Raw genomic sequence first — 27,343 nt, forward strand, 5'->3', positions numbered from 1 at the left:
ATGACCTGCATTCACCACTGCACTTCTATGACTGCTCACCCACCACGTCCGGGAGTCAGCGTGATGACCGGGCACACGAAGGAGCAGGACCACGGGAAGACAATAGGTGCATATATGGGAGTTATCGTCCATGGATTTTAAAATGCCTCTAATGATCTTAAAAGAATATTATAAATACCCTTTTGCTAATAAATGTGACTATTTGGATTCAATTAACAAATTCCTAGGACAAAGATCAATTTAGTAAACTGCTCACAGAGGAAATAGAAGATATGAATGGTCTTACTCATATTAAATAAATTGAATGTGTAATTAAACATGCCCCTACAAAGGAATTTTTAGGTTTAGAAAGTTTCATCAGTGATTTCATCTAAATATTTAAAGTGTGTTTCATTGTTCAGTGTCTAAACACACTTACAGAGTGTTTGTGCACAGAGCACCACACAGAAAACTAAAAAACAAACAAACAAACAAACAACCCATATTAAAGGAAACTTAAGGACGTAGATAAGCGGAGGGGCATAAATCAATGGAGACAGACAGGCTATTTTGTACATGGGAAGACTCACTATAATAACAATGACAATTTCTCAATTTCAAACGATCTTTACATTCCATATAAGCCTGCTTTGGAAGCTTTTCTACGGACATTGACTAGGTGATTCTGTGTGTAAACAGAGCTCGCCAAGAACAGGCTAGGCCATACAGAAAGAAGAACAAGGCCGGAGGACTCACACTCATACAGACAAAAGAAAGACACAAAGGAGGATCTGGCACATGATGGGATGTATGCATTTCAAAAAACAGACAAAAGTACTTTCCGTGGTGTTAGCAGTTACAGCCATGGGCACAGCATGGGGAAGGCAGTGCCTAGGAGGTGGCCTGGGAGGGGCTTCTAGGATGTTGCTAAGGTTCTTCTCTACCTGGTGGTGGTTAAACAGATGTGCTCACGTGTTGAAAATTTACTGAGCCACACACATAGGTTTTGTATGCTTTTCAATATGCAGGTTAGACTTCACTAAAACCTTTGCCTGAAAAACAGCTGCCTCAGAAATTCTCAGAATCAGATGGCTGTGGGGACTGTTTCAGTAGTGAAGGCCAAGCACTATGATCTCTGAGGAGCACCATGAGCAAACCAGCCCTCATCGGACCCGTCCAGGAAGTCACACTAAAATCCGAGGAGATGGTGACAGTCCATACCCAAGATCCACGGCAGCGCCGGTAGTACCCTGCCAGTTGTGAGTCTGATGCTTTGCTTCCTTACCTTTCTCCTTCTCTCTTCGCGCTCAGCTCAAACCTAACCCATAAACGCCAGTTCTATGAACTCTAACCTGTGCTCAGTTTCCTCGGGAGCAATCCCTCCTGCCTGCGTCCCTGAATAGCCCTCTGAAGTGTGCTCCTCCTCATCTTAGCGTCTCCACGTCCTGGTTTACGATCTGATCTAATCCAGACTTGAGAATGACACTACGGCCTTGCTCTCAGCATTCGTGATCACCAGTATAAAACTGATCACCACGCCTGGCCTGTGTCACTCACCTGGCCTAGGGAACTCATGGTTTTCTCTGACTTACAGTGACCCAAAAGCCAGCCATAATAAAGGACCCTTGGTCTTAGTGAAACATGAAAGGAATATTATCCAGCAGAATACCAATCCTAGTGAGGTTCAGCTGAACTATCAGCCTCCGGGTTTTCTTGTAGACCAGATGAGGTGGATGATTTTAGTACAATCTGTTGTCCTCCCATCATGGATCTTTCCCAACGCCAGAGGAAACTGATCTCAGGTATCTCTCTGAGATGCCCACTCACATGAAGCCACGACATGTTCCTGTGGTAATTTTCCTCCGTGCCCACGGTACTCATTCCTTCGGGCTCGATGCTGGGCTCACTCGCACTCCAAGGACTCCCTTCTTCAAAAGAAAAATACGAAGAGAGGGGGTGTTCTTTAGTCTCCTTGCACAGCACGTTGACCTGGTACAGTTCGCCATGCTTTTGAATCCTAGGGCAGACTACCACGGCCCAGTGGGTTTCAGGGCATAACACTGACTTTAGTGGAGGAATATTAGTAATAGGAGCTGTTCCCATCACCAGCAGCTGAACTGGCAATTATAAAGACATTTATGATCTCTGTTATGGGGGCTTCCATTTTGAGACATGGGAGCAGAGAAAAAAAAACAAGAGTCAAGGCTTTGAATTGCTGAGATGAGCAAGGTATTGGCTGTGTGCCCAAATCCAGTCCAGGCTACCCAGACCCTGCAGGTACAGTGAGGTGGAGACACCAACCACCTGCGATGGCCACCGGAGAGCTCCCGCCTGCACTACTGCTGTGTCTATGGCTAGTGCTACTGTTCCTGAGACCACCTGGCTTTGCTATCAGGGTTATTTCAAAGATGGTCATGTGCCTAGGAAAAAGGAAGGGGATGTGGAAGCAAATGTATCTAATCATGGACAAAAAGGGTTTCCTTTTGTGGGACAGTCTGAAGGAGACACCTCACAGGAATCCACTACTCAGTGTCCTAGATAACAAACCTCGGTTCTCAGACCTAAAAGCTTCTGTGGGTCTTTTCTATGGCAAAACCATACTTGTGGCCTGGCTATTTTGACTCACCTGGTCAGACTAAATTGAGCAATTCAAATAATTAATTGAAAAAATTTTCCCCAAACTAACTGATGATATTACTACAGCTTCAGACCTAGCACGAAAGAAGTCACAGGCTTTCTTCTTTCGTCTCCTTAAAAAAATAAGCTAAAAAAAAAGCTGAATTTTAAGTAACACATAAATGAGCTATATTCAAAGGTGACAGTGGGTAGGTCTAGAAACATGTTCTACCTTAAACAAACGCACTTTGACGAGATATACTCAGTTTCTAGTTCAACAGCCTTCATTGGTAATTTAGCCACACTTCCTGACTGACTGCTGGGACATCTTCCCTAGCAAGAATAACTTTCTCTTTCGCTGCTCATACAAAGAACTAAATGACAAAGAATGTACACTTCAACTTTTATCTAATAGTTAAATTCTAGGCCGCTGCTGAGTCTTGTCTCCATGCCTGCTTAGTCTTCCTCCTTTCTATGAAGATGGTAACCAGAGTCCATAGGACTAATGCATTTTGGGATTCTCTTTTGAGAATCTCTTTGGATCCTGCAGTGACAATCTACAATGCAGGGTTCTGACTGTACACCGAGCTCATCCTCAAGAGTTTAACGCACTCCACAGTCATCTCCTAATTTATCTTTAGAAAATCCCTGTCCAGCAGGTGTGGAGTAAATAGAATGACTCCTATTGTTTAGTTGGAGAAAACAAATTCCTGAGACAATGACTTGCTAGAGGTCACTGATTTTCAGGTCCAGGCAATCACTCCTCTTTGACATGTTCATTGCTTTTAATGTGAAATGGAGACTTTAAACCACAGAAGACCTGTAGCTACCTCTCCCCATGCCTACATTTTGCTTTAAAGGGCCTGATCAGAAGAATGGATGACACATAAACACACCTGGGTTTCAAAACACTGCCCTTGTCATTAAAGTGCTTTATCTCCCAAATACATATTCCATACCCTCACTGCTCAAACTGTGACCCTTGAAACAGCAGAATCAGCTTCATCGGGAAGCTTGTTGGAAGCCTGGACTCCCAGGCTCCCATCCAGACTGAATCGGAACCTGCATTTTTTCGACTCCCAGGTGACGCATGCGCACTGGAAGGTTTGAGCGGCCCTGCCCTAGAGGGGAGCGTGGTTTCAGACTCAACAGACGGTCTAACCTATGGCTCCACCCTCCACCTTTTGATTCATAAAAAAAAATGGATGTCAGCTGTTTCGGGTTTGGGCGCTGCCTTCCTACCCCCCACGTCCCTGCACACCCCACTCCTCTATGTTACCTAGGTCAGTGACAGTGTCCCTGCTCTGGGACAGCTGCAGCTCCTCAGCCTCAGACTCTGAGTCCTGCCGTGATAACTTGCTGCTCTTTAAGCTGCCGACCCGGCGAATGCTGGACAAGGAACCCCCCTTCTTCACCTGGAAACTGCGGGTTCCTTTAATCTGGAGCAGGCGGGAACCTCCTATCCTGATCTTCCTGCTGGGAACTGTATTGAAAGAATAAAATAGGGCTTTTCCCCCCTTAGTTTTCCCCAGCCAGTGTTAGATCCGAGCTCTCCGCAATTGTGTCTGAACAGCCTCCTCTCTGTTATCTGGGATGGGCAGCATGTCTGGACAAGGAGCTTCTCCCAAGCCCGCTGTGCGGTGGCTTCGCTGGGCAGGCAGGAGGCTGGGTCCCCCTGGAAGGGCGGGTGCAGCTCCTTTGTCGGACACATAGCTCATCGGTGCTGGGAACCACCTGCTCCCTTTCTGGCCCAGGGTTCACAAGCATGAGTGTGCCCTTGCAGCAGCATTTTGTAGGACTGTTCATGCATCTCTGCAAAACCACAAACCATTTGTTTTGGGTTTTCTTTTGAAATGGGACTTAAGAGTGCTCAGTGAATTATGTAAACCCCTTGATTTTGGAATACCTCCTTAAGAAATAAAAACGAGAGGCACTTCTCTCTCCAACAGACCGCAGTGGGTTCCGTTCATCTCGTCAGCCAAGGCACTAAAGGACCTGTTTTCACCGGGGTGCTTTGGGGGAACGTGAGTGGGAAATGGTTCCATTTTCAATGCACCCAGTGATTTCTCAATCAAAAGGCTGGGTGAGATATCAGTCCAAACGTGGCAACACCCTGCACCCACCTTACAGTTGTCTATATGTACCAAGAAGAGCATGCATTATTCATCTTTAGTGTTCTGGAAGAAACAATCATTGGTGAGGAAGATGAAAGGGTAAAAAAAATGTTTAAGCTTGAAATCTACTCTTTAAATCAAAAGCATCCTTATTTCCCATAGTTACATACACGCCTCTTTCTTTTCCTTTTTAAGATTTGGTGTCAGCAGATATTGATTTTGTAGGAGTAGGACAAGGAAAGTCCTCAGACCTTAAAGTCATTATCAGGAAGGGGTCGTGTCAGTAAGCTGTCCTGCTTAAGGCACGAACAAGATTTCAAACAAATTATTTGTGGCATAGCTATTATTATATATTTTTCTGTGTTCTGAATCAAAGCCCTAGAATTCATTTGGTGCAATTTGTCCATCTCTAGATGGACATCTCAGACTGTTGGTAATTGTTCAGAGAGGCCGAGTGTCTCGGGTTATACCCACTCAGACCAGGCAGCAGAAATCACGCCGCCCCTGCCCCCACCTTTGGATTACCTGTCCCCTCAGAACCCTTTGTTCTTTAGCTCTTTTGTTAAAAAATTTAATCTTTATTGTAGTTTTTCCATTACCAGCTGGTCCCTTCATACCCCCTCCCCCCAGCAGCTATTAATATCTTGCGAAGTCCCTATCAAGAAGATTGCATTTTAGTTTTGAGTTTCTCACTTACAGGAGAGAGAATTTGTGACTGGGTCAGAATTCACGAGGCTTAGGTATTAATCAAATGCATACTTTTAATGCCTTATAAAGGAGCCCAGAATAATTTGTGTTGAATCATGTGAAAAGTTTAATCTCTGATTTACTCTTGTGATTGAGAAAGATGACAATTCTCACAACTGGCAATTATCTCAGCTGGCAAAGACCTCATGGAGCTCACTGAACACATCTGGATGAAAATATTTGTAGTATAGTTGGATAAATTCTATAAAGACAATAGACCATACTACTCTATTTTAATCACAGCACAAAACTTATCTACTATATTTTTCAATATTATCCTTAGGGTCAATTGAGACTTTATGACCTACCTGAAATACATCTTAAATAAAATATAATTATAATCTTTAGTGATTGTTAATACAATATCATTTATATCATTTTTCTGGTCAAAACCTGCCAACAACTCTCAGACACACTTAAAATAGAACTAAATTTCTAAGCATATCAACAGGCCCTATTTACTTGCCCTCTGCTTACCTTTCTGACTCCATCTCAAAAAGTGGCCTTTTGCCCTCTTCAAAAACTCCAAGTTCATTCCTGCATGACAGCCTTGTCCTCACGTCTGTCCCTGTTTGGAAAACTCCTCCTTCAGCCCTCTGCATGACTGGCTCCTTCGCATCCTACAGGTCTCTGCTCAATGTCACTATGGGATCCTTCTCTGAATGACAATCTTCCCCAATGCCACCTCACTACCAATTCTCTGACACTAATTTTTTCTTCACACTACTTATTTCTATTTAAAAGTCCAGTATTGAATATTACTCACTATTATGTTATTAACTATTAGCTAATGAAAACTAAAATATATGGGGGGAAAGTTTCCTCTTCTTGGCTGTTTTCTGAGAACCTCTGATAAGTGCCTTACATAGGTGCTCGAAAGACGATTGTTGAATGATCAGAAATGTTTTGGTTCTTGGAATGCCAGTCTTCGTTTGTACTTGGAATATGGGTGAAATAATTGGACAGACCTTGCTTGGAGATCTTAGGCAGACATTGTTAGTTTTAAAAATTATCTCATGTTAGTTTTCCTCAGTAGAATCTATATTGTCCCCAGGTTGTTTATTTCAGAACTGATTTTTTTTTTGCTTTTATAAAAACAGACGGTATGAAATTTTAAATAAAATTTTTTTAAATTAAGTTAGCAGGGTTCCCATGGTCCCCATTTTCACACTGAATTTAGCAGCTGGTTCCTGCTTATAAAAGGATTAAAGAATATTTACAAATCTTCTAGAGGAGTTTTGCTAACTGGTAATGAATAGTTTATAGATATGTTCCCACTTTATTGGTAGTTTCAGTTTTCTGCTCTTCTCTTATTAAACAACTTTCATATATTAACACAGCTATTCTATGAAGAGAAAAATTACTAAGGAATTATGTCTTTGAACATTAAGAATAATTTACATAAATAATAATCATGAAATTAAAGTATCCTTAAAATTAATCTATTTTATTTTTTATAATTTACTCTGCTCAAGTTTACCAATGTCAACAATAGAAATTTTTATTTCAGCCACTTTAAATAATAATTAGCCTAATGACTTTGAACGGGCGAAAAAAGAAAATCCCCTTGCAGTATGTTTAAAAGATGGAAGTTTCCCATCATATGTGGTTATGCTTGTCTGAATAAGAAATATTTGAAAATGTATTGACTTGGTACTTCTTCAAATGCAGAAATTGCTAAGACTTGGCTGAAAAAATACTTGGATCACCAGAAGTTCATTATGATATAACAATTATTTGGATTTTAATATGTTGTGACAATAATCTTGAAATATTAAAAAATAATTCCAGTATACATCCGTTCCTTGCAAGATTTTAAAGATTTTGCCTTCCCTATCTGGAGTTATTCCTTTCAAGACTTGTTTTGTCCTTATGTCACCAAACATTCATGGAGTCATTGTTTATAGGACACTAGAAAATACTACATGTGTGACATGATCTTTGACTGGTTTTACAAATGTGATGATATTCTGTTAATTGAAAGTCTTCAGAAAACATTGATGTGCAATGGAATTTAAGAAATAACAAAATCAGATGAAGAAGTTAACAGTTTGAAGGAGTCCTTTAAAGAGAAAAAACTTGGCAATCTTAAGCTCATATTTAGAATTTTTTGCATGAGTTCAAATCTACATGCTCAGTGGCAGCTATTATTTACTGTGCACTTATTATGTACCAGGTACTGAGTTTATGCTTCACTTCCATTGTCTCATTTAAAGCTTTCAACATCATAACGTGGTAGGTGCTATTAACCAAGTTTTATGGAGAAGAAAACTGTGACTTAGAAGGTAAGTAATGGGGACATGGTCACACAACTAGTTACTGTATTTTGGCATTTTAAGATGCACATATTAACATATATGAAATTGAGGTCTGTCTTATAGTTAATGATATCTTAAGATGTCAGGTGGCAGCTGTGACAGGCATTATTGCTTGTGTCCACATGAACATCTAAAGCATCAGCAACAAACTTTACAGAATGGGTACCAGTGTCTTTTAACTCCAAGAAGCCAAGAGGTAGCTGGGTGGGGGAATGGGGGAGGTGGTAAGTCAGATGTGTTTGGCAACATCCCTGAAGTGGGAATTGAAGGTAGGCTAGCTTCACACAACTGAATGTTCCCTTGAGTTACTAGTGCCAATAGCTTTACCTCTTTTATAGATTAATTTACAAGTGATGCACTGTTAACATTCTGATGACACAGAGGATAACATCATTTAAAAGAAAAAAACATGGACATTGACAATTCTGAGTTGAGAAGTGATTAAAAAATTTGAACCCTGAACTGAAGACAGTTAGAAACCCTTTAACCAGTTTATTTAAAGCTTACTCTTTTTTGGGGCTGCACAAGAAAAATATATACTGAAAATAAAAATTTCACATCTAATTAAGTCTGAAAGTTTTCTTTCAAAAAAGTGAGACACAATTTAAGCAATAAGAAATGCTGAATAAGAGCTGAATTGGGAACATTTTCTCTTTCTTATTGGTACATAAAATAGTGTTTCATCTTACAAATGATGGCATCTTAGATACAGTGGGACATGGAGAGCTGCTGAGCTGGAATTAGAACCCGGGCCCCCTGACTGAAGAGTCCAACTCCCAGCTAGCGCAGTTTGCTAGCCCACTACACGGACACAGTACCGTCTGGAGCCAGCAATCTTGGACTTCTTTAGGTGTGCAATTCCATGGTTTAGACCCCGGACCACATATTCTACAAGAAACCCTGAAACATGAAATAATCCTTGATTTTTCATACCTTTCTTCTCCTCAACACCTGCATCTGATTTGAGGGTGTGGCTACTACTGTGGAGAGAATCTTTCGAGTCTTCATTTTCATCCAGGACCCCAGCAAAGCTGATCTTCCGCTCGTATCTGTGTCGGTCCAGCTCCGGGTCCAAACGAAGTCTGCAGCTCTCCAAGTCCTGCAAGGTCAGTGTGGAGCGTGAATGCTGGCATCTCCGCAGCACGGCAGTGGTCTTGGGGCAAACCCCTCTCTGTTCTGAATTGCATAGGATTGTACTTAAACAACCCAATTCTCCTTTATGTAATACAAACTTTGGGTTGTGGCCATAAAAATACTTTTAAATTAAAAAAAGTTCCCTAACTCATACTTTTTCACTTTTCTGAAACACAGACCTTATTCCAAATCTAGAACTAGCCTCCTCGCATTCTGATACTTTGTGAACAGTTTTAACTAAAATTAGCATTTTTCTGTTTATTAATCATGCCATGAGTACGTTGAGTATGAATGTGTTAGTATTGGGGAATAAAGAAGAAGCGGTTTCTGTCCTAAAGGACATCAGAATCCCCAGGCAGATACCGAGGAGGCAAACAAGTAATAAATTCCAAGGCTGAGAAACAGACTTGGAGCTTAGATATCATGCTGGGAAACTCTGGTTGGCAGAACAGTGACCCTCCAGAGATGTTTCTGTCTCAGGCCCCGGAATCCGGTGAATATGTCACTTTACATTGCAATGGGGACTTTGCCCATGTGGTTGAAGTGAGGGACCTTGAGATGGGAAGTTATCCTGGATTAGGTAGACTTAACCAAATCACGCAAATCTTTAAAAATGGAGAGTTTTTCCAGGCTGTGATAGGAGGAAGATACAACTATAAAAGAAGGGGGAGACAGGCTAAAGTATAGGCTTTGAAGATGGGGGAAGAGGCCGTGAGCGAAGGAATGTAAGTGGCCTCTAGAAGATGGAACAAGGTCAAGGAAACAGTCTTCCTTAGAGCCCCAGAAGGGAGTGCAGCCTTGCCAACACCTTGATTTTTACCTGGTAGGACCTGTGTCAAACTTCAGACCTCCAAAACTATAAGATGATATGTTTGGCCTGTTTTAAATAACTAAAATTATGGTACCGGTGGTTTGTTAAGAAAGAAATAGAAAATGAATACAGAGGCAATGCTGGAGTTCAGTCTGAGGATTCAGTAACGTTAGCTCAGAAAACAAATGAGGAAAGGAAGTTCAAGTTCAGGAAACCTCACATGTGAGGGCCAGAAGCTCAAGACAAGATTATACGATGTCAGAATTTCTCAATCCCCTTTAGGCGGACCTCAGTATCAGGGGGTTCCATTACTGTCTATCAACAGAATGTTTCCTATACCTTAAAGCAAGCCTTGAGGAGTGTAAATATTTAGCAGAGGTTTGGCCTTGAGGCTCCAAATTGAAAATTTGACCTGTTCTGTGAATGGAGAGTAGTAAATGCTGGAGATCATATTTAATTATTTATCTATAAAATACTTTTAGAGAATGTGATAAAAATATAGAAAATGCCAACTTTATTTTTGTAATATATTTTATTGATTATACCATTACAGTTGTTCTATTCCCCCCCTTCATTCCCCTCCACCCGCACACTCCCTCCCCCACCATTCTACCCCCCTTAGTTTATAACCACGTGTCTCAAGTTCTTTAGATTCTATATTTCCCCCACTATTCTCGCCCTCCCCCTTATCTATTTTCTACCTACCGTCTATGCTATTTTCTGTACCTTCTCCCCCCTTCTCCTCCTCCCACTCCCCTGTTGCTAACCCTCCATGTGTTCTTCATTTTTATGGTTCCACTCCTCACCTAGCTGTCCTCTAGGTTTGCTTTTGTTTTAGGTGTGGTTGTTAATAACTGTGAGTTTGCTGTCCTTTCACTGTTCATATTTTTCATCTTCTTTTTCTTATATAAGTCCCTTTAGCATTTCATATAATAAGGGCTTGGTGATGATGAACTCCTTGAACTTGACCTTATCTGAGAAGCACTTTATCTGTCCTTCCATTCTAAATGAAAGTTTTGCTGGATAAAGCAATCTTGGCTGTAGGTCTTTGGATTTCATGACTTGGAATACTTCTTTCCAGCCCCTTCTTGCCTGTAAGGTCTCTTTTGAGAAATCCGCTGACAGTCTGATGGGTACTCCTTTGTAGGTGACTGTCCCCTTATCCCTTGCTGCTTCTAGGATTCTCTCCTTCATTTTAGTCTTGGCTAATGTAATTATGATGTGCCTTGGTGTGTTCCTTCTTGGGTCCAACTTCTTTGGGACTCTCTGAGCTTCCTGGATTTCCTGGAAGTCTATTTCCTTTGCCAGACTGGGGAAGTTCTCCTTTATTATTTGTTCAAATAAGTTTTCCACTCGTGGCTGTTTCTTTCCCCCTTCTGGTACCCCTATAATTCGGATGTTGGAATGTTTAAAGATGTCCTGGAGGTTCCTAAGCCTCTCCTCATTTTTTTGAATTCTCATTTCTTCATTCCTTTCTGGTTGGATGTTTTGTTCTTCCTTCTGGTCCATTCCATTGATTTGAGTCCCAGTTTCCTTTCCATCGCTATTGGTTTCCTGGACATCTCCCTTCATTTCAATTAGTTTAGCCTTCATATGTTCCTCTAATTTGTGACTATAATCAACCAGTTCTGTGAGCATCCTGATAAACAGTGTCCTGAATTGTGCTTCTGAGAGGCTGGCAATTTCTCGGTTGCTTAGAGTTATCAGCTCTGGGACTTTGAGTTCTTCTTGTGCCATCTTTTGGGCTGTTCATGCCTGTTCCATAGCAGGATCGGAGCCCTAGGTGTTCACCAGCGCAGGGCAACTCAGTCACTGGGTTGTGACGCTGTATGTGGGGACGGGGTCAAAGAGGGACAATGGTGTCCCGTCGGCCACCTCCCACTGCGGCCCCCACAGGTGAGGCAGCTGCCACTGTCACCGGGCCCACTGGGCCCACGAGTGTGCCACCACCGTCAGCCCTCAGCCCCTGGGGCCTGCGTGGTCCGTCTCACTGTGCATGAATGTGTGACCGCGGTCAGTCTGCCCCACACCCTGACTGGGTCCGGGCCACTTGCACGCCTAGGTCTGGGGATCTTTCCTGCCCGACCCTGCTCCGCTGCTGGCTCTACCCCTCTTATCATCCCCATTGGACGATTAGTTGTAGTTGGACTTCCGTATAATTCGATTTTCTGTTTGTTTTTTTTGGCTGTGTCTTTGTTCTCCAAACCTTTGTTGTATTCAAACTTGGTTGTGGGAGAAGGCACAGTGCTTCCACCTATGCCTCCATCTTGGCAGAAGTCTCGCCAACTTTATTTTTGTAGAGCATTTTTTTCTAATTATGACACAACACACCCTTTCATTCAAATAGATATGAAAAGATATTTTTTAAAACTCAGTTTGCACAAATAATATTTTTAATTATTATTGATAAATCAATTTATCCTATATGTTTTTTTTCTTTTCTTCTTGGATTGAAAGCAGAAGTTATACTTTGGTACTCAGATAATTATATCATATCTAGAAAAACAAAGAAACATGAAAAAAATGACATGAAATCTATTTAACATTGTCAAGAAATATTCAAACATAAGTTATCTCTTCCAATTTCTTCTTTTACCTACTTGTGAAAATCCCACCTATCTTTCAAAGTCATATTTAAGTGTAATCTCTCCCAGAAAGTTCTTCAGATTCTTCCAGCCCCTTCTTTGGCCAACCATGGCCCTCTGCTTCTTCCTTTAGGCCATCCATACTTTGCTTCATGGAACAGTTCTGCGCAGTTGGTTCTCCTGTGACAGCACGTTCATTTTGCTCTCACTCCCACCGCCTCCTCCTGCAACCATCACCCCCCCTTATTTGTCCTCTTACTCTCGATAAATATTCATGAGTTTAGCATCAATGAATGTGAATTGTGTTTTGTTTCTGATGCTTTACCTTTAGGAACTTTTATTCAGCAGTATACACTTTATAACTTAATTTGCTAAATCTCATTGGTGTAGTTGGTATAGCTCCTAGCACAGTCTGGCACAAAAGCATCCAGTATGTTGTTTTTCCTAATGAATGAACAGCAACATACGAAGATTTGGTTTCTGCCTTTTTCTTTATTATGAACTCGTCTGTGCATAGCATGGAATTATTTGTTTAATGCTATGTGGCTTGGTCATTGGTTATTGGTTTCAATCATTCAGCTGGGAAACATTTTAAGGAACCAGCAATTTTACAAACAAAATTATTTTTTCAAAAATATTTGTTTCCTTTTTTCAAGTTGGGAAGTTAATATTTGGAGGAAAATTTGATGATTATGCTCTTTTAGATTATAAGTCTTGTAAGAATGCTGCTTTTTCTTTCTTAAGACATTATTTATTTGTATGGTTAACAAAAAGAGTCACTAAAATGCTATCAGAAGTTGCTTTTATGAAAAGAAAAAGTACATTAAGTTGCATCTAGAAATCTATATGGAAAAAATTGTTAAGTTGGCAAAAAATTATTTTTTTGCACAATTTAATACCTATTGATATCATTTTTCCTTTTTGTTAGCTCTACTACCCACCACGAGAGCCTTCTGGGATTTCTCACCCTACCCAAGAAAGAACTGTGGTTAAACAAATTAACTTTTATTTTAATTATTGTATTTAAGGTTCTTCTGCTTTCTTTCCCACATTTTGGATATAACTGGGACTTTTTCAAACAAACACATCACAGAGAAATCTGTTCCATTTAAGAAATGGCTCTAGGGCATTTTTATCTGAAAGACTTTTTCCCTTAGTAGAACATTTAAGTTCCTGATCTTCTCCATTCCTCAAGCCCCAGATCAGAGAATATTTATAGCTTTTAATGTAATAATTTTACGCTGTTATTCTTTTATTATTCTGTTTATTAGGGTAGCTATTATTTTTACTACAATTAAAACTGTTACTGCCCTGGCTGGCATAGCTCGGTAGATTGAGCACAGGCCTGCGAACCAAAGGGTCGCTCACTGGTTTGATTCCCAGACTAAGGCACATGCCTGGATTGCAGGCCAGGTCCCCAGTGGGTGATGCATGAGCGGCAACCGCACATTAATGTTTTTCTCCTTGTTTTTCTCCTTTCCTTCCCCATCTCTAAAAATAAATAAATAAAATCTTTTAAAAAATAATGTTACTGATCTAATAAATAACTCCAAAGATCTATAAATATGCTTGCAGCAAACGTATTGTTAAAACTTCAAAATACTTATTCTGATGGTATTTATGCCTAGCCTGATAGATTCACCATTCAATACAATTTCTTAAAAAGCAATTTCAAACAATTGTAGCACCTGTGTTAGTAAAATCGTTTTATGATACTCATTGCTTTTTCTACAGTAGGTTAGAATGTGACTTGAGGTTTTATTTTTTTCCTTTTTTTACCATAAACTGTATTTAAACAGATTACACATGAGAAAAGGCTTCTTTCTCAATTCTGTTGTAAAGGTCAATGAATAAAAGTTTTCTGAGACCTCGTTAAAGACAAGGTAGCAGCGACAACTTTCCTCTCATTGACCGAATGACTGCAGGCTCTGTTTCAGCTTAATTTCTTGGCATTTCCTACTAGTCTCCCCATTGCTTATAAAGTAATTTTTAAAAGATGTGATTGATTAAAAAATAAATTGGGCCAATAAAACTTTGAAAACCTAAAAGTAAATACACTGCTGTGCTTTTATGAAGATTTCAGTATAATTAGAATGTTGATAAGATAATGTTCTTACTAACAAATTCCTACAGACAAGATATTTTATCAGACTGGATTTTAAACTAAACACATGTGCTTAGTGGGTGTCTTGATTTGACTTTTATGGAGTAGCTTCAATATAATAGTAGGGTTAACAATTCAGAACATTAGAGGCCTAGGTTAATATAAAATTAAATAAAAGCAGGAGAGGAAACTGCTTTTTTTTCAATATCCAGATGATGTAGTCCACATTCCAAATGCAGATGTGTTTCTCTTAAAAACATATATTTTACCCATACATGTTTCCAAGTGGAAAGTATCCATTTCATGGGTCAGAGTGTGAGGAAACGGGCTTTGCAGACCCTGGAAGACCAGAGGCAGAGGCATTACTCCGGAAAACCAGAGCAGGAATTCCTCTGGCCGCACCAGGATTAGGGTGTGGCCTTGCTCATGCTGAGCTGGGGTAGAAAAGCAGGAGAGCGGGCACACTGCAAAATTCCCCTAAATGAAAGCACACAGGCAGTTACTGTAATACTGTTTCTGGCAGAGTAGTGTAAGCCTTGGGTAAAGGGAAAAAAGGAACTTGTCTAGTTCCTCAGCTCTGGTTTGACGATGCCTATAATGAAAGAACCACAGGAAACTGGGAGCCTGTTAAAGAGCTGATGAACGAAAACGGCGGCTGTGGGGTGCATCCCCGCCCCACGGGCTCTGTGAAGACTGGCTCTCAGGCAGTGTTCCTGTCTTCTGTTAAACAAATCAGGCCCTGATGGTACAAGAGTGTGTGTATGTATGTGTGTGTGAGTGCCCGTGTGCTTTCGTGTGTGTGTTTGTGCATGTGTGTGTCTTTCTCAGCCCATCTATAAGAAATGCTGCAGGAATAAAATGTAACTTTGGGGATGTTTACAGGCCACAGGCTTAAAAAAGTCTTTTTGCCCATAACTTAAATGAGAAAACTCATTGGAAGCACATGTCTGTATGGATTTCAGAACTGCTAGTACTAAAAAAAAAAATCTGTCGGAGGTTTCTAAAAAAGATTCTGTCCATAAAACTCCTCATAGTTTGCAGTGTAAGGAAACCGACACGTTCTTAGATATTTCTAGCATGACTGACAGGCATCAAGCAAACATTTTACCCAGTGGTGCTATCTTTCATGATTTCCAGTTCAACTTCCAAATTATATTTTTTAGAGGGAAGAGATTTTATTTTTAGATACGAAAATCCCTTGGTTGAGCTTTATACGATACATCTGGCCATTGGTCATTTAAAGAAATTGTGAACACTCAAAACCTAGTCGCATGTCTTAGCCTCTCCAGGTAGCCTATTAGTGTGCATGCTTTCCTTACCACCAGAGGCTCAGTGCGTGGTCTGGGCAAGCAAGAAAAGGTCTCTCGCAGGAAGGTGGTGATCTCCAGGAGGAGCTGGCACGCTGCCATCTTCAAGGCAAAGGGGCAGCCACATTTGGAGGGGTTCACAGTACCTGTGGAATGAAAGAGTTCTTCCATAAGTAAACAAACTAAGACAAAGGAAGGCACGGTTTAATGGGCATAGCTACACATGTGTCAAACCAAACTGCATGTGAGAACATTACCTGAACATGTCCAAAATGAAAGTGCATATGAGAATGTTGCCTGTACATGTTCAATTTACCTATTCCCTTTACCATAATCTGTGCATTAACAGGCCTCTCTCTCCTTTCATTTTGTAATTCTGCAATATAAACACTGCCTGAGTATTAAAATGACAATCAAGTACTAAATTATTCTCCTTACAGCCTCATAGAGCAATAAAATGCAGCACCACTAAACTAGAAAGCCTTTTAATGAAAGCAGAAATGGGAAAGCGGTTTTGTAAGATTTTCACATTGCTACTCAATCAGATGCAGACTGTGTACATGGCGGTGAACTAAATTTGAAACTACAAAAATCCTGCTGGCTCACTGTATGAGAGACAGCTTTTTTGATGTTCTGAAGGCAGTGAAGTTCTTTCGGTTCTAGTCCAGGTATGTTTCTGTAGCATAGATAAGACATACTTGAACACCTCTATTACCAGTATATACAAGTTAGCCTGTCATATTAAGGTATAGCTACGTCAGAAGTATGCAAGTGTTCCCCTTTGTCCTAACAATATGCTGGTTTTTGAATGAGTAGAACATTGCATCCACCACAGAACAAGTAATGGATTCTTCTCTAAAGGCAATGACCACATTGACACCATGAAGACTTTTTGAACTCCCAGGATTTAAAACTGTCAAAGACATGTCATCACTTATCAGTGTTCAGAAGACTAAAGCCACGTAGAGTTCTGCCTCTCATAAAAGAAAAGAGTTATCTATTTGAAAGGAAGCAAGTCATCAAGCAAACAAATTGCCTATCAACATTCTTAAAAATATCTCTAAAATGCTTCCCATGTATTTGGCTTTCTTAATTGAGTAGAATACCTACTTCATGGTTTATATTGACAGTAGGTGGAAATTATGGTCTTTCTGAAGTTGTCTGTCTCTTGTTTCCTCATGAAAGCCATTATTTTCTCTCTAGGAGCAGTATATAGCTTGGAACATTGCCTCTTTTTAAGAATAGAAGAGACAAAGCTCTTTAGAATTTCCAGACCTGTAGACGTTTGCACCATAATTATCTTTTAAATGCAAGATGAGCTATGTATTGATGTGGAAGTGGAATGAAAGCAGGCATTCCAATATCATGTGTGATGGAGGCTATGTGACTCTTGAAATTGCTTGGATGTGCAATTATTTTTTAAAAATAATTAAACACTAGATATTCAGTATAAACTTATGGATCTGTCCTTTTACTTCTGAGGTTCTCATCTAGATTCTTCCTGTCAGTCCCATATATAGACAATGAGCTCTGTCTTCATCCAAGGTCTCTCATAACTATCATCTCACATATCCTGTCACACTGGATAAGGATTGCATGGTCTCACAAAACAGCTAATATAATAGGTATAATATATTGGTAAATAATACTTAGGTGCTCTCATGGAGATTCAAGATTATTTTGATCTATGAGGACATGTCCAACTAATATTGTTCTAGCTCTTCTCTCTTCTGAAAGACCCCTGGGAGATCCAGGGCAGTTTGGGGGTGTCTCCTGGCACACCTTCGATAGGTTTTGTGATTGCTCAATAGCCATCGAGTCCTTCTGCAGATCAGAGTCAATCCCATGAGTCATCCTAGGAGAGTCTAGACTCCTATGAATGTGAGGAAATCATTGGGGCAACATTCACCATTATGCTGAGAGCCTGGTGCCAGGATTTGGTGTTTCATTACTAATTAAGTCAAGATTTGCTCTAATTTGATAAGGGCTGAGAAAGAGCAAAATGATTTTTAAAATTGTAAAAAAAAATGCTTGATGCGAAAGTGGAAAAGAAGATAATACATTGTCTTTGATTATTATTTAGTTGTCTAATGTTACATTCTAGCCATGAAATACAGTCTTTATATTTCATGATGTAATGGGTTTAGCATGACTTAACTGAGGACAACCCTGAAGACATAATCAGGGATTCTGAGTTTGAAACCACTAGGGAAGATCAAGAGGATGAGGCTTCACTGTCTTCGTTAGACAATGCTGCTGAGCACATAGTCACCATGGAACGCTATGCTCCATAATAGGCAGTGGTACACATACATACAAGTTTGTGTGGCACGAAACACACAAAAGCACAAAATGGTTCTGGAGAGGGATGTAGACTGATTTTTGCCTCTAGTTCTTTATGATAGAACTCAATTATGATTTTAATAAATAACTAGAATACAGAACATTCACAGCTCTAACAATCTGAATCTTTGTATGTGTGTGTATTTATTTATTTATATTTATCCCCACATGAGGACATATATTTGTCCTCACATGAGAGAGAAAGGGAGAGAGAGAAACATTAATGAGAGAGATAGAGAAGCATCAATTGATTGCCTCTTATATTCACTGGACCAGGAATCATATGTGCTCAGACCGGTAATTAACCTGCAACCTAGGTTGCACCCTGACCTGGAATTGAACCCGCAATCTTTCGGTTATGGGACGATGCTCCAAGCAACCAAGCCACACTGACCAGGGTATGATTCTTTTAATACCTCAGTTTCAAATGCTACAATATACTCTGATTAAATGTTATAATATGCTAGTAATTTGGGAAGTATGTCATGTTCCATTTTGTTTGGTATAAATTCTATTTTTATTTTTTATCTCCAAAAACAATAATAAAATATAAAATCTAACCAAACCTTTTCTGGGACAGTAACGTTCCACAAGTTAATTTTCTCAGAGAGGCCTAATTCTAATCTTGTACAATGATATGAGTCCGAAACTACAAAACAATGGAAGTTCCCCATGGCCTGCAGTTGTCTGCCCCTGTCTATAGGCTCTTCTTTCTGGTTCTTGCCCTCTTCTCTGTGTGGCCTTATGTGCGTGCTCCACATCCAATGCACAGGGACAGTGGAAAAGGCGCAGCGGGAGACATGGGAAGGTGGTAAGAAAATGAGAGAGGAAGGAGAAATATTAAGTGCTCCTAAAGCAGAGGTTCTTACAAGCAGGGATTCTTGTAGTAAAGGGAGTCTCCTTACTGTCATCTAAAAAGTCTTCCTCCTCATCCTCCTTTCTCAGCCTCCTTTTGGTCTCTTCATCATAAATGAGGCCCAGCAGATTGGCTGGGCTCTCACTTTCCCCATGGCACAGCTCATTCAATCGGATGCCAATTGCCTACCATGAAGAAAAGAAAAAAAAAAACAGCATAAAGTATTTCAGACTGTAAAGCAGGCTCTCCCGTCAGAGGACATAAACAACCAATTAATGGAAATCATTTCCAGCATAAGCCTCCTCTGTGTGTCACAGAGTTATCATTACCATGTTTTCCAATGTGGAAACCCACAGATGGAAGACATTGGTGCTACTCCAAGGTCATGTACACGCCATACTTGAAGGAACTAGAATGATACCTTTGTACACTCTTCTAATTTTTTTTTCCCTATTTACTCAGTGAAAATATTTTCATTTACTCAAGAGTCATTTATTTTATAGGTCTCACATAGGGAGCATGCAGTCCTTAATGGAGGGTTTTGTTGCAGCAAGAACAAGAAGGCACAGTTCCTCAGGGTACTTCTGGTTAGACTATTTTATGAGAATGTCACTGTTGTGCTAATGACTATGGAAGTTGGCAAAAATTCTGGTACACACGATTTTATTTATATCTGCTGTTATATAAGCATTTATTGGCTCTTTATATAGACATTGCCCCCCTCCATGATACTCTATGGGTTGGTAAGAAATGCTAACTGTTCCTTTGATAGAATACCTAACATCAACATCAGTAACAAGACTTTTCATAACTCAGCACATGGACAATATTGGTTTCATATAGGGTGCTCAGAGAACTAATACTTGCTACTAGTTATTCTGAATCATCACACACTCTTGTCTGATTTACCAAAAGGAACTTCGCACAATAAGAGACGAAATACACTATCTTTAATTTATTTTAGATTCCAATTACACACCTTATGAAACAATGGAAGAAACATAAGCATAGGAAGAAAAGTCAGAAACGAAGCTAAAATGAGTGCTGCTCTTAGAGTCTGACAGTTGGGTTACTCAGTGCATTAATGAGTAAGAACAAAATTCCAGCTCAATTTTTTTCTTTCCTCTGTATCATCCCTTTCAAATACTTAGAAAAGTTAGTAAATTCTAGACATGCAAGAACTTATATTTACTCCTGGAACTGACATACAAGGATGTCCAGAATGCTTCAATAAAAACACAAGTTGTAGGAATGTCTTGGAGCTTTGGAAACACAGAGGTCTCCTGAAACTACAGAATTAAGCAAGGAGTAAGAAAAACCACATCAAAAGACAGAAAGCAGTGTAAACAGATATCACAGGATCCTAAAATTTTAGCCACTAGCCTGAAATGATTTAAGCAAAGAAAACGAAAACACCACCTCAACAAAGAGCATTGTCCCGAAGCGACTATTTTAGAGATCTACTCCAAAGGGGGAGATGTGAATATTAGTTTGGAGGGAGTCAACAAAGTTATTGTTGAGATTCCAAGAGAAAAGATCCTATATCAGTCCTCCCAGGAGGCTAGAAAAAACATCTTAAGTTAAATTCCCAATTCACAAAAGTTAAAGGGTTGCTAAAAAAAAAAAAGAAAAGAACTTTCTGGGATAATACCAAATGTCTAAATAATAATTTAGAGCTCTCTGTCTCTTCCGAGGCTAGAAAAAATGCCTTATGGCCATGTTTATTCCCTTCTTCATTCATCAGATATTTACTAAGTGAGGATATTTTTCAGGTTATAAACAAAACGTAAAGTTGAATAAATTATTATAGTATACCAGAATCTTTGTTTAATGTGACCTACTAGAGAATAAATCTCCATACAGAGTGATCCCTGTTTGGGAAGTGGGAAGGTCAGAGAGGCCAAAAGACTTGCTCATGGTCACTCAGCAAGCTGTGAGCTGGGATTCAAACACAGGACAGGGTGTCGAATTCAATGTTGTTTGCCTTTTCCCTATAATAGATCCCACAGTCTATTGGGGAGGCAATAACACACCAAAATAATGCACTGAGTGGTAACAGAATTCAGAAGTTTAGTAGTTCAGAACATGGCGAGTTTAGATTCAGTTTGGAGAATCATATAAAGTCTCATTGCTGTTGATGTTGAATAGCTGGGATTTTAGGTAATGGGGAAGGGAAAGAGTACATGTTCCAGACAGAGAGTTCCAAAAGGTCCATATTCAGGGAAATACACTGATGTGCTCACAGACTGACAAGCCACTGGCTGCGTCATGGTTTTGTGAGCAGAAATGATGTACAGGAAGGCTGGAAAGTTAAATTGGGACCAGATCCTACAGTTCCTGAGACTGAACTTCATTTTACTTTCTGAAGGATGATAAAAGGTTGTTTCTGAGTGGGGGGAAACCTTGTCATGCATTCAAGGGACACTGTGCTAATTAACTAGAAGTTCAAAGAGAAACCAGGTAGCCTCCTTTCCAAAATGAATGTAATAAGTTACTATTAGTGAACATCGCTTAGCTGCAACGGATTGAGATAAATGTTCTTTAGATACTTGTACAGTAGTTCACTTGACCTCATCATCCATAATGTTGGAATGACTTGAATAAAAAAGCAGTATTCCGGGCTAAGCAATTTCAGTTTTATCCAAGGGAGGAGAAGGGCCACTGGAGCATGTCAGTCTGTAGGAAGCACACTGTGATTTGCATTTTAGCCTCCTCATTCTGACAGCAGTTTGGAGAATGAATCAAGGGGACAAGTCTGGAGGCTGGCAGATAAGTATAAATGTTCTGCTTTTCGATGGGCTATGAACAGAGGAGATAATTTTACTGATAGTGTGTAGGATTTGGTCTCTTGTGGGGAGGAGACCAAATGGGGACATATTTTATTGATCCAGATGAGAAATAACAAAGATTTGGCCCAAAGGGACGTTACTGATGTGGAGGGGCTGAAATCAATAAGGGAAGGAGGTTTGGAGTACGTTCAAAAGCTATCATTCTAGAGGATGGGAGAATCATTCATGACAATAGAGACTGAGGGGTGCAGACGGGGGGGTGGTGTTTATATGGGAACACAGTGTTATTTTGGTCAGGCTGAGTATGCAGTAAATGCCTCCCGAGTGGCCTTGACAGTGCTGGCCTGGGGCATGAAGTGTGATGGATGGAGAAGTCCAAGCTGCTGGCATGCAGTCAGCAGTTGAAAACACAGGAATAAATGTGACCCTGGGGGAAATTATGCAGGAAAAAATTAGAGGATATCCTGGGAAAACACACTTATAGACAGGAAGGAAGTGAGGACCAGGGAAGGAGATAGAAGGGCTAATAATGTCTAACTTTGTAGATTTACTGGGAGGATTAAATGAATTAAGATTATTTTCCCCTGAAATGTTTTCAATGCATTGTCTCAAAAAACCCAAACAAACAGTCATAAACACGAAAGGAGTTCGTGTTATGTCTTCACTTCACACAAGCACCCTCATTTTTATAGAGGAAAACCGAAAGCTCACGTCTCCCCATTGGTAGAAGAGCTTGGCTGCGTTCCACTGCAGCTTCTGGTTCCGCTTGTTGCCCACAATGGGAGACCGTCCCCTGGACAGGCCCTTCTTGGTGATGTTCACGTGATGGCCCTTCATCCACTCTGGCCAGTTGCCGCGGTTGCAGCGGTGCACAAACCGGGCACATTCCAGGAACAGCGCTGCTCTGGCTACCACGGGAGCTTCCTGAGTGGGGTTGTTAAGGAAAGAATAATGTGGGATTAATGAGCAATAAGTTGACCTTAAAGGGAATTCCTACGCTCTCTTAGATTATTTCAGTTTCTGATTCAGTTGAGCTGTATTTCCCTGGGCAGTGTTAGTGTGGTTAACACATTAGTGGGAATATGGAAAATGACCCCATGAAGGCAAATTTGGATATGGAAGAATTAGACATTTTAAGTAGGCTTCTGTGTTTATTTTTCTCTTTTTGCAGAATCTCAAGTAATTTCATGACTCTTCTTCGCATATTTAAGAGGCAGCAGGGATTTGAGTATGAGTGATATAACTTTTAATAAGTTTTTAAATATGAAGCTTTTTTTAAACCAAAAATTCTAACATGAAGCAAAAAATATTCAGTTTCTGTGACCAGTCTTATGCTAACCAAGGGTGTCAATAGTGACTTTTTCCCAACAATAATCTATAATCTATGACCATCCACGTGCTTCAAGAAAATACAACTGCTCCACAGTATTTTGGCCAGTAAGAAAAGAAATTGCTTACTAGATTTTGTAGAGTTACTTTGTCGTGGATAACAGACAAACTCTACTTAAATAAGCAGGGCTGTAACTGAGAATGTTTGATAAAGAGGAAATTATTAAATGATAAATAAAAACCTGAGCACTTCAGAAAATCACAAACATGGCTCTATCTCATCATAGCAAAATGTGCTTGAAAAAATAAAAGGACAACTTTCAGTTGTTACCCAGAAACTATTAAGGATAAGATATCTATTAAACTCTTTACAAGCTAAAAAAAATTTTTTTAATATGGAAAGGAATGTTAAGTTTCCAATAGAAGGTCAATGGGTCACAAAAATACATAAATTTACATTTAATGGGTATTTTGACTTCTGCCAATTTTAATCAAATACATCACAATCTTAGCCATCACCTCAGAGTTACCTAATAATCATAGGTTGCTTAGCAACCACAGGTTTTCAAATTGAAATGTTTTTTTTTCATTTCAAGTAACAGTGTTATGCATTGATCCATAATGTTAAAATAGGGGCTAATAGAGTATCAATTACAGGATAATTAATTTTTATGAATTATAATTCTTATTTATCATAACTTTATAATCTAGAAATGATATTTTCATTTTCGTATTTTTTCAAATGCAGTATAATTTTTCCATTATCACATAGCTGAGAAGGGGTGGACATAAGATTCAATCCCAGATCTCTCTGATTCCTGGGGCAATGCTAGTTTCTCATTGGCGTCTACATTGTCTTAACTTCTAGAAATCTAGATGATTTCTAGAATGCATATAGAAAGTCATCACTTACAAATGAGACATTAATGTCAAGTAATGTTATTTTTCTTAAACACAAATGTACGATCACATCATATTCCCCTTTAAAATCTATTACTGATGCTACTCACCTTGATCATAAAATGAAAAAGATGCCAAGTCTTTGTTACTTGGTTCCTTTCCTATCTCAAGTAGTCTGTCATCCAGTTATTGTCACACTGCTAACAGTCTCCCAAATACGACACCTCATACCCTTCCCTGTGTTGTGCCCATGGCTTGCAGAGCCTTGAAACCCCTTTCCATCTGGCAAATCCCCACTTTCAAGATCCCATTTAGTTACTTCCTCTAGGAGGTCTTCCTTAATCCCTTCCTTCTTTGGCCCCCTCCGTAATTTGGTTGGTTACTTCATACTTTCAAGAACCATAGTATCTTAAATACATGGGATAATTGAAGCAAGTTAGACCCTTCAGCATTTTGTCATTACATACAACTTAAATAAAGCCATTAAGAAGAATTCCAACTGAAATATACTTATAAACAAACAGCTTTACAAAGCTTAGGATGAATTGCCAGAACATACAAAGTAAACCTATGTGAAAAGGCAGAATACAAGATGAACACTAATGGTGAGATTCCCTCATTAGTGAACAATGGACCCTAATGATGACTCCATCATCAACTGTGTCGGTGCCTAGATTTGGTAGCAGGTCACAGGGATAGACTTGTGATTGCAAAGGGTCAAATGACTTTTCTGCATCAAACCTTATCAATATTGTGTGTCTTAACATACAGCCTAAATATCTGCACTCTTTTCGTGGAATAGATATTTATTTTATCAAACATCTCAGATGTTTGTAATCTGTCTCTTGTAAAGGCAAAAACATCTGTCTCTAAAAATGAATGCCAGTCTGGAAGGCAAGGCGAGTATACAATTCATTCTTAGCCTCACACATTTTGACACATTCCCAACATAAAGCAGTGGGATTCATTGTTTAATGACAGGAAGACAGAAACAACACTGCTAGAAAGGGCATTACGTGATGAACTCCAGCTCCTTCATGGTTAGCAAGGCAGAAACCTAGCCTCCTCCAAATGTATCCAGCAGAGGATCTTTTTATCGCCCTTAACTATTAAATGGCACTGAGGGGATTAACAACAAATGAATGAACAACCCAAACCGGGCTTTGTAGCTACTTATATGTTTTGGCTTGCCTTGTTTAGGAAAAAAAAAAGGCTTCATTTGCTTAGGAAAGTCAAGGCATTTTGAATGAAAAGCAATTTCAATTCTCTGCTCCCAAAACCCTGTGATAAAACTTAGATATTATCAGTCATTGGCCCTAGGAAATCCTAATTTATGCTTGGAAATGGCATTGAGATCAATATGAAAATAATTCCCATGAGCTTTATAGCACAACATTTAGGGGAGGGTAAGTTCTTGTCTGATGAATTTCATCCATGTAAATTGCAAAACCCAGTGACATTTGGAAATGTCACTGTCTGCTTTATTTACTTATTTATTTATAACCCTCATGAGCCTGGTGGATGAAAACAGGCTTGCGAATCCTACCGTCAAGATGGCAGTAAATAATGCCGATTTCCGAGGGATTGTCACATGCATGTTACTCTACAGACAACTGGAAGAGGTGTTCGGGTACAAAGCTAAGGACTTGAATGTGCAGAAAATACTTAGAAACAAGCACAGACTTCACTGTGCATGTGAAAAGCTTTCAAGACATTCTAGTGTGGGTGTGGTCATGGGGAATTGTATTCGTTGCATCTTTCAAAGTGTAGTTTCCAAAGTATTGATTTTAGAAGTAGGGTTATAGAATGCCATGGAAAAGGATTCTTCCTGGACATAAAGGAAAGCCATTTTTTTTCTTTTATGCTAGAGCTTACCTCTTATGGGTCAGTGCAATCTGAAGAAGCAGCAAAAAATGGAGGCATGACAGAATGGATAGGGATGGACTCACATCACAGAGAAAAACAGCACAAATGGAGAGAAATGAATCAGGAGAATGCTGCATGGCTGAAAAGAACCACAGAGTATCAGAGGCGTGGTTAAAAGTGAACGTCTACACAACATTCAACACCACTGGCACACCACAGAGAATTTTGCTGATGGTCCTGAATGAAAACAGGTGTATTTAAATTTCTTCTTCCCTATGAACATGTCTGGCAGATCACCTTCTCATAGATCCCAGACAAGCAAGAATCCATTTTAACCAGCAAGACAAAATGTTAGGCAGAACCATATGGAATTCCTGAGTGTGAAGGTCAAAAATCACTGACTACTGACATGTGATTCAATCTTATATGAGGTGTTCTCTGCAATGGCTACACAGTTGTCTTGTTAAAATTACAAAATGTCACACCATTATTTGGTTTGGATTTCTCTAACATTCCACCACTAGGAAACTTCAAGTCTCAGGCTACTTCTCCTTGACTTTGTCACTTTTTCCTGCCTTTTGTAAGATCATTATGTATATTGAATGCTTCCTTTATGAAAGTGAAGCAGAGAATTGGAATACTAATTCAAACAGCTGTGCTTTATTTTGCCTGGGGACCTACAAAATCTTGTTACCATAATATAGTGGTTAATTGAAGATTATAATTGCATACATTCCTTTTCCTCTAGGACTATATCTAAACTTATTATGTGAGAAGAAACCCGGACTAATCCTGAACACTCATATAACAACACTGAACAGGAATTAACTTTTCAAAGAATGAATATTTCATGTTGGCCTCTGGGGAATTACATAATTTTTTATTGCCTTACCAAAGCATATAAAGCTCTTGCTGGTGCAGGATATCTATTTATTTAAAACCAGTGGGGATAGGCTGTTATTGTGGGTTCTACTGTGCATTGAAACCTAGTTGGCTGGAGGGCGTGTGCTTGCGAGTCAGTGTTTATTACTCAGCCTGTATTGATTCTCAGCCTGCCTGAGATAATTAAGGAACTGACAGGTTGTCTCTGCCCCTGTCATTGCGGCAGTAGCTGGGGGCAACTGAAATGATGCAGTTGTCAGGCTACTGGCAGGAAGTTCTGTTTAGGGCGCAGTCTGGATGGCTAGTCATTTTAACACTTACTCAGATCATGCAAATATTTTGGGTAAGAATTAAAAAAAAAAGTGAGGACTTCTATTTCTGACAATAAGATGGATTAAGTGTGAAGACAAACTTCTTTTGATTTAGACACTTAAAATACTGGATAAAATATCTTAAAACTTTCTTCATTATGTTTTTGCTTGAGTCTCTAACATGAGATAACAGACCAGTGAAGAGCAGAATTTATAAGAAAGCAGAATTCTGGGGTCGAGGGGGAGGAGAGGTGTGAGCTGGTGTGGGGACATTTACCTCACGGGTTTCTGCTGACTAGAGAGAGCGACGACAGCCTGGGTTTTCAAGGGGCCACAAGTTCAACGCCTGTGC

General features: G+C 39.7%; 1 protein-coding gene across 1 annotated transcript in view; it reads right to left on the minus strand.

The window, feature by feature from the left end:
• Positions 1-27,343, minus strand: part of UNC80 (unc-80 subunit of NALCN channel complex) — a 157,183-nt gene that overhangs the window by 81,487 nt on the left and 48,353 nt on the right. The window contains exons 16-20 of the mRNA XM_037042137.1: positions 22,415-22,627; positions 18,964-19,099; positions 15,728-15,861; positions 8,708-8,873; positions 1,807-1,907 (exon numbers count right to left, since the gene is read on the minus strand). Coding sequence (XP_036898032.1) covers positions 1,807-1,907; positions 8,708-8,873; positions 15,728-15,861; positions 18,964-19,099; positions 22,415-22,627 — 750 coding nt within the window. The remainder of the gene's footprint in view (positions 1-1,806; positions 1,908-8,707; positions 8,874-15,727; positions 15,862-18,963; positions 19,100-22,414; positions 22,628-27,343) is intronic.

This window comes from Sturnira hondurensis, unplaced genomic scaffold (genome assembly GCF_014824575.4).
Source record: "Sturnira hondurensis isolate 20B ecotype Veracruz unplaced genomic scaffold, ASM1482457v3 Scaffold0003681, whole genome shotgun sequence".
NCBI classification, from domain to species: domain Eukaryota; kingdom Metazoa; phylum Chordata; class Mammalia; order Chiroptera; family Phyllostomidae; genus Sturnira; species Sturnira hondurensis.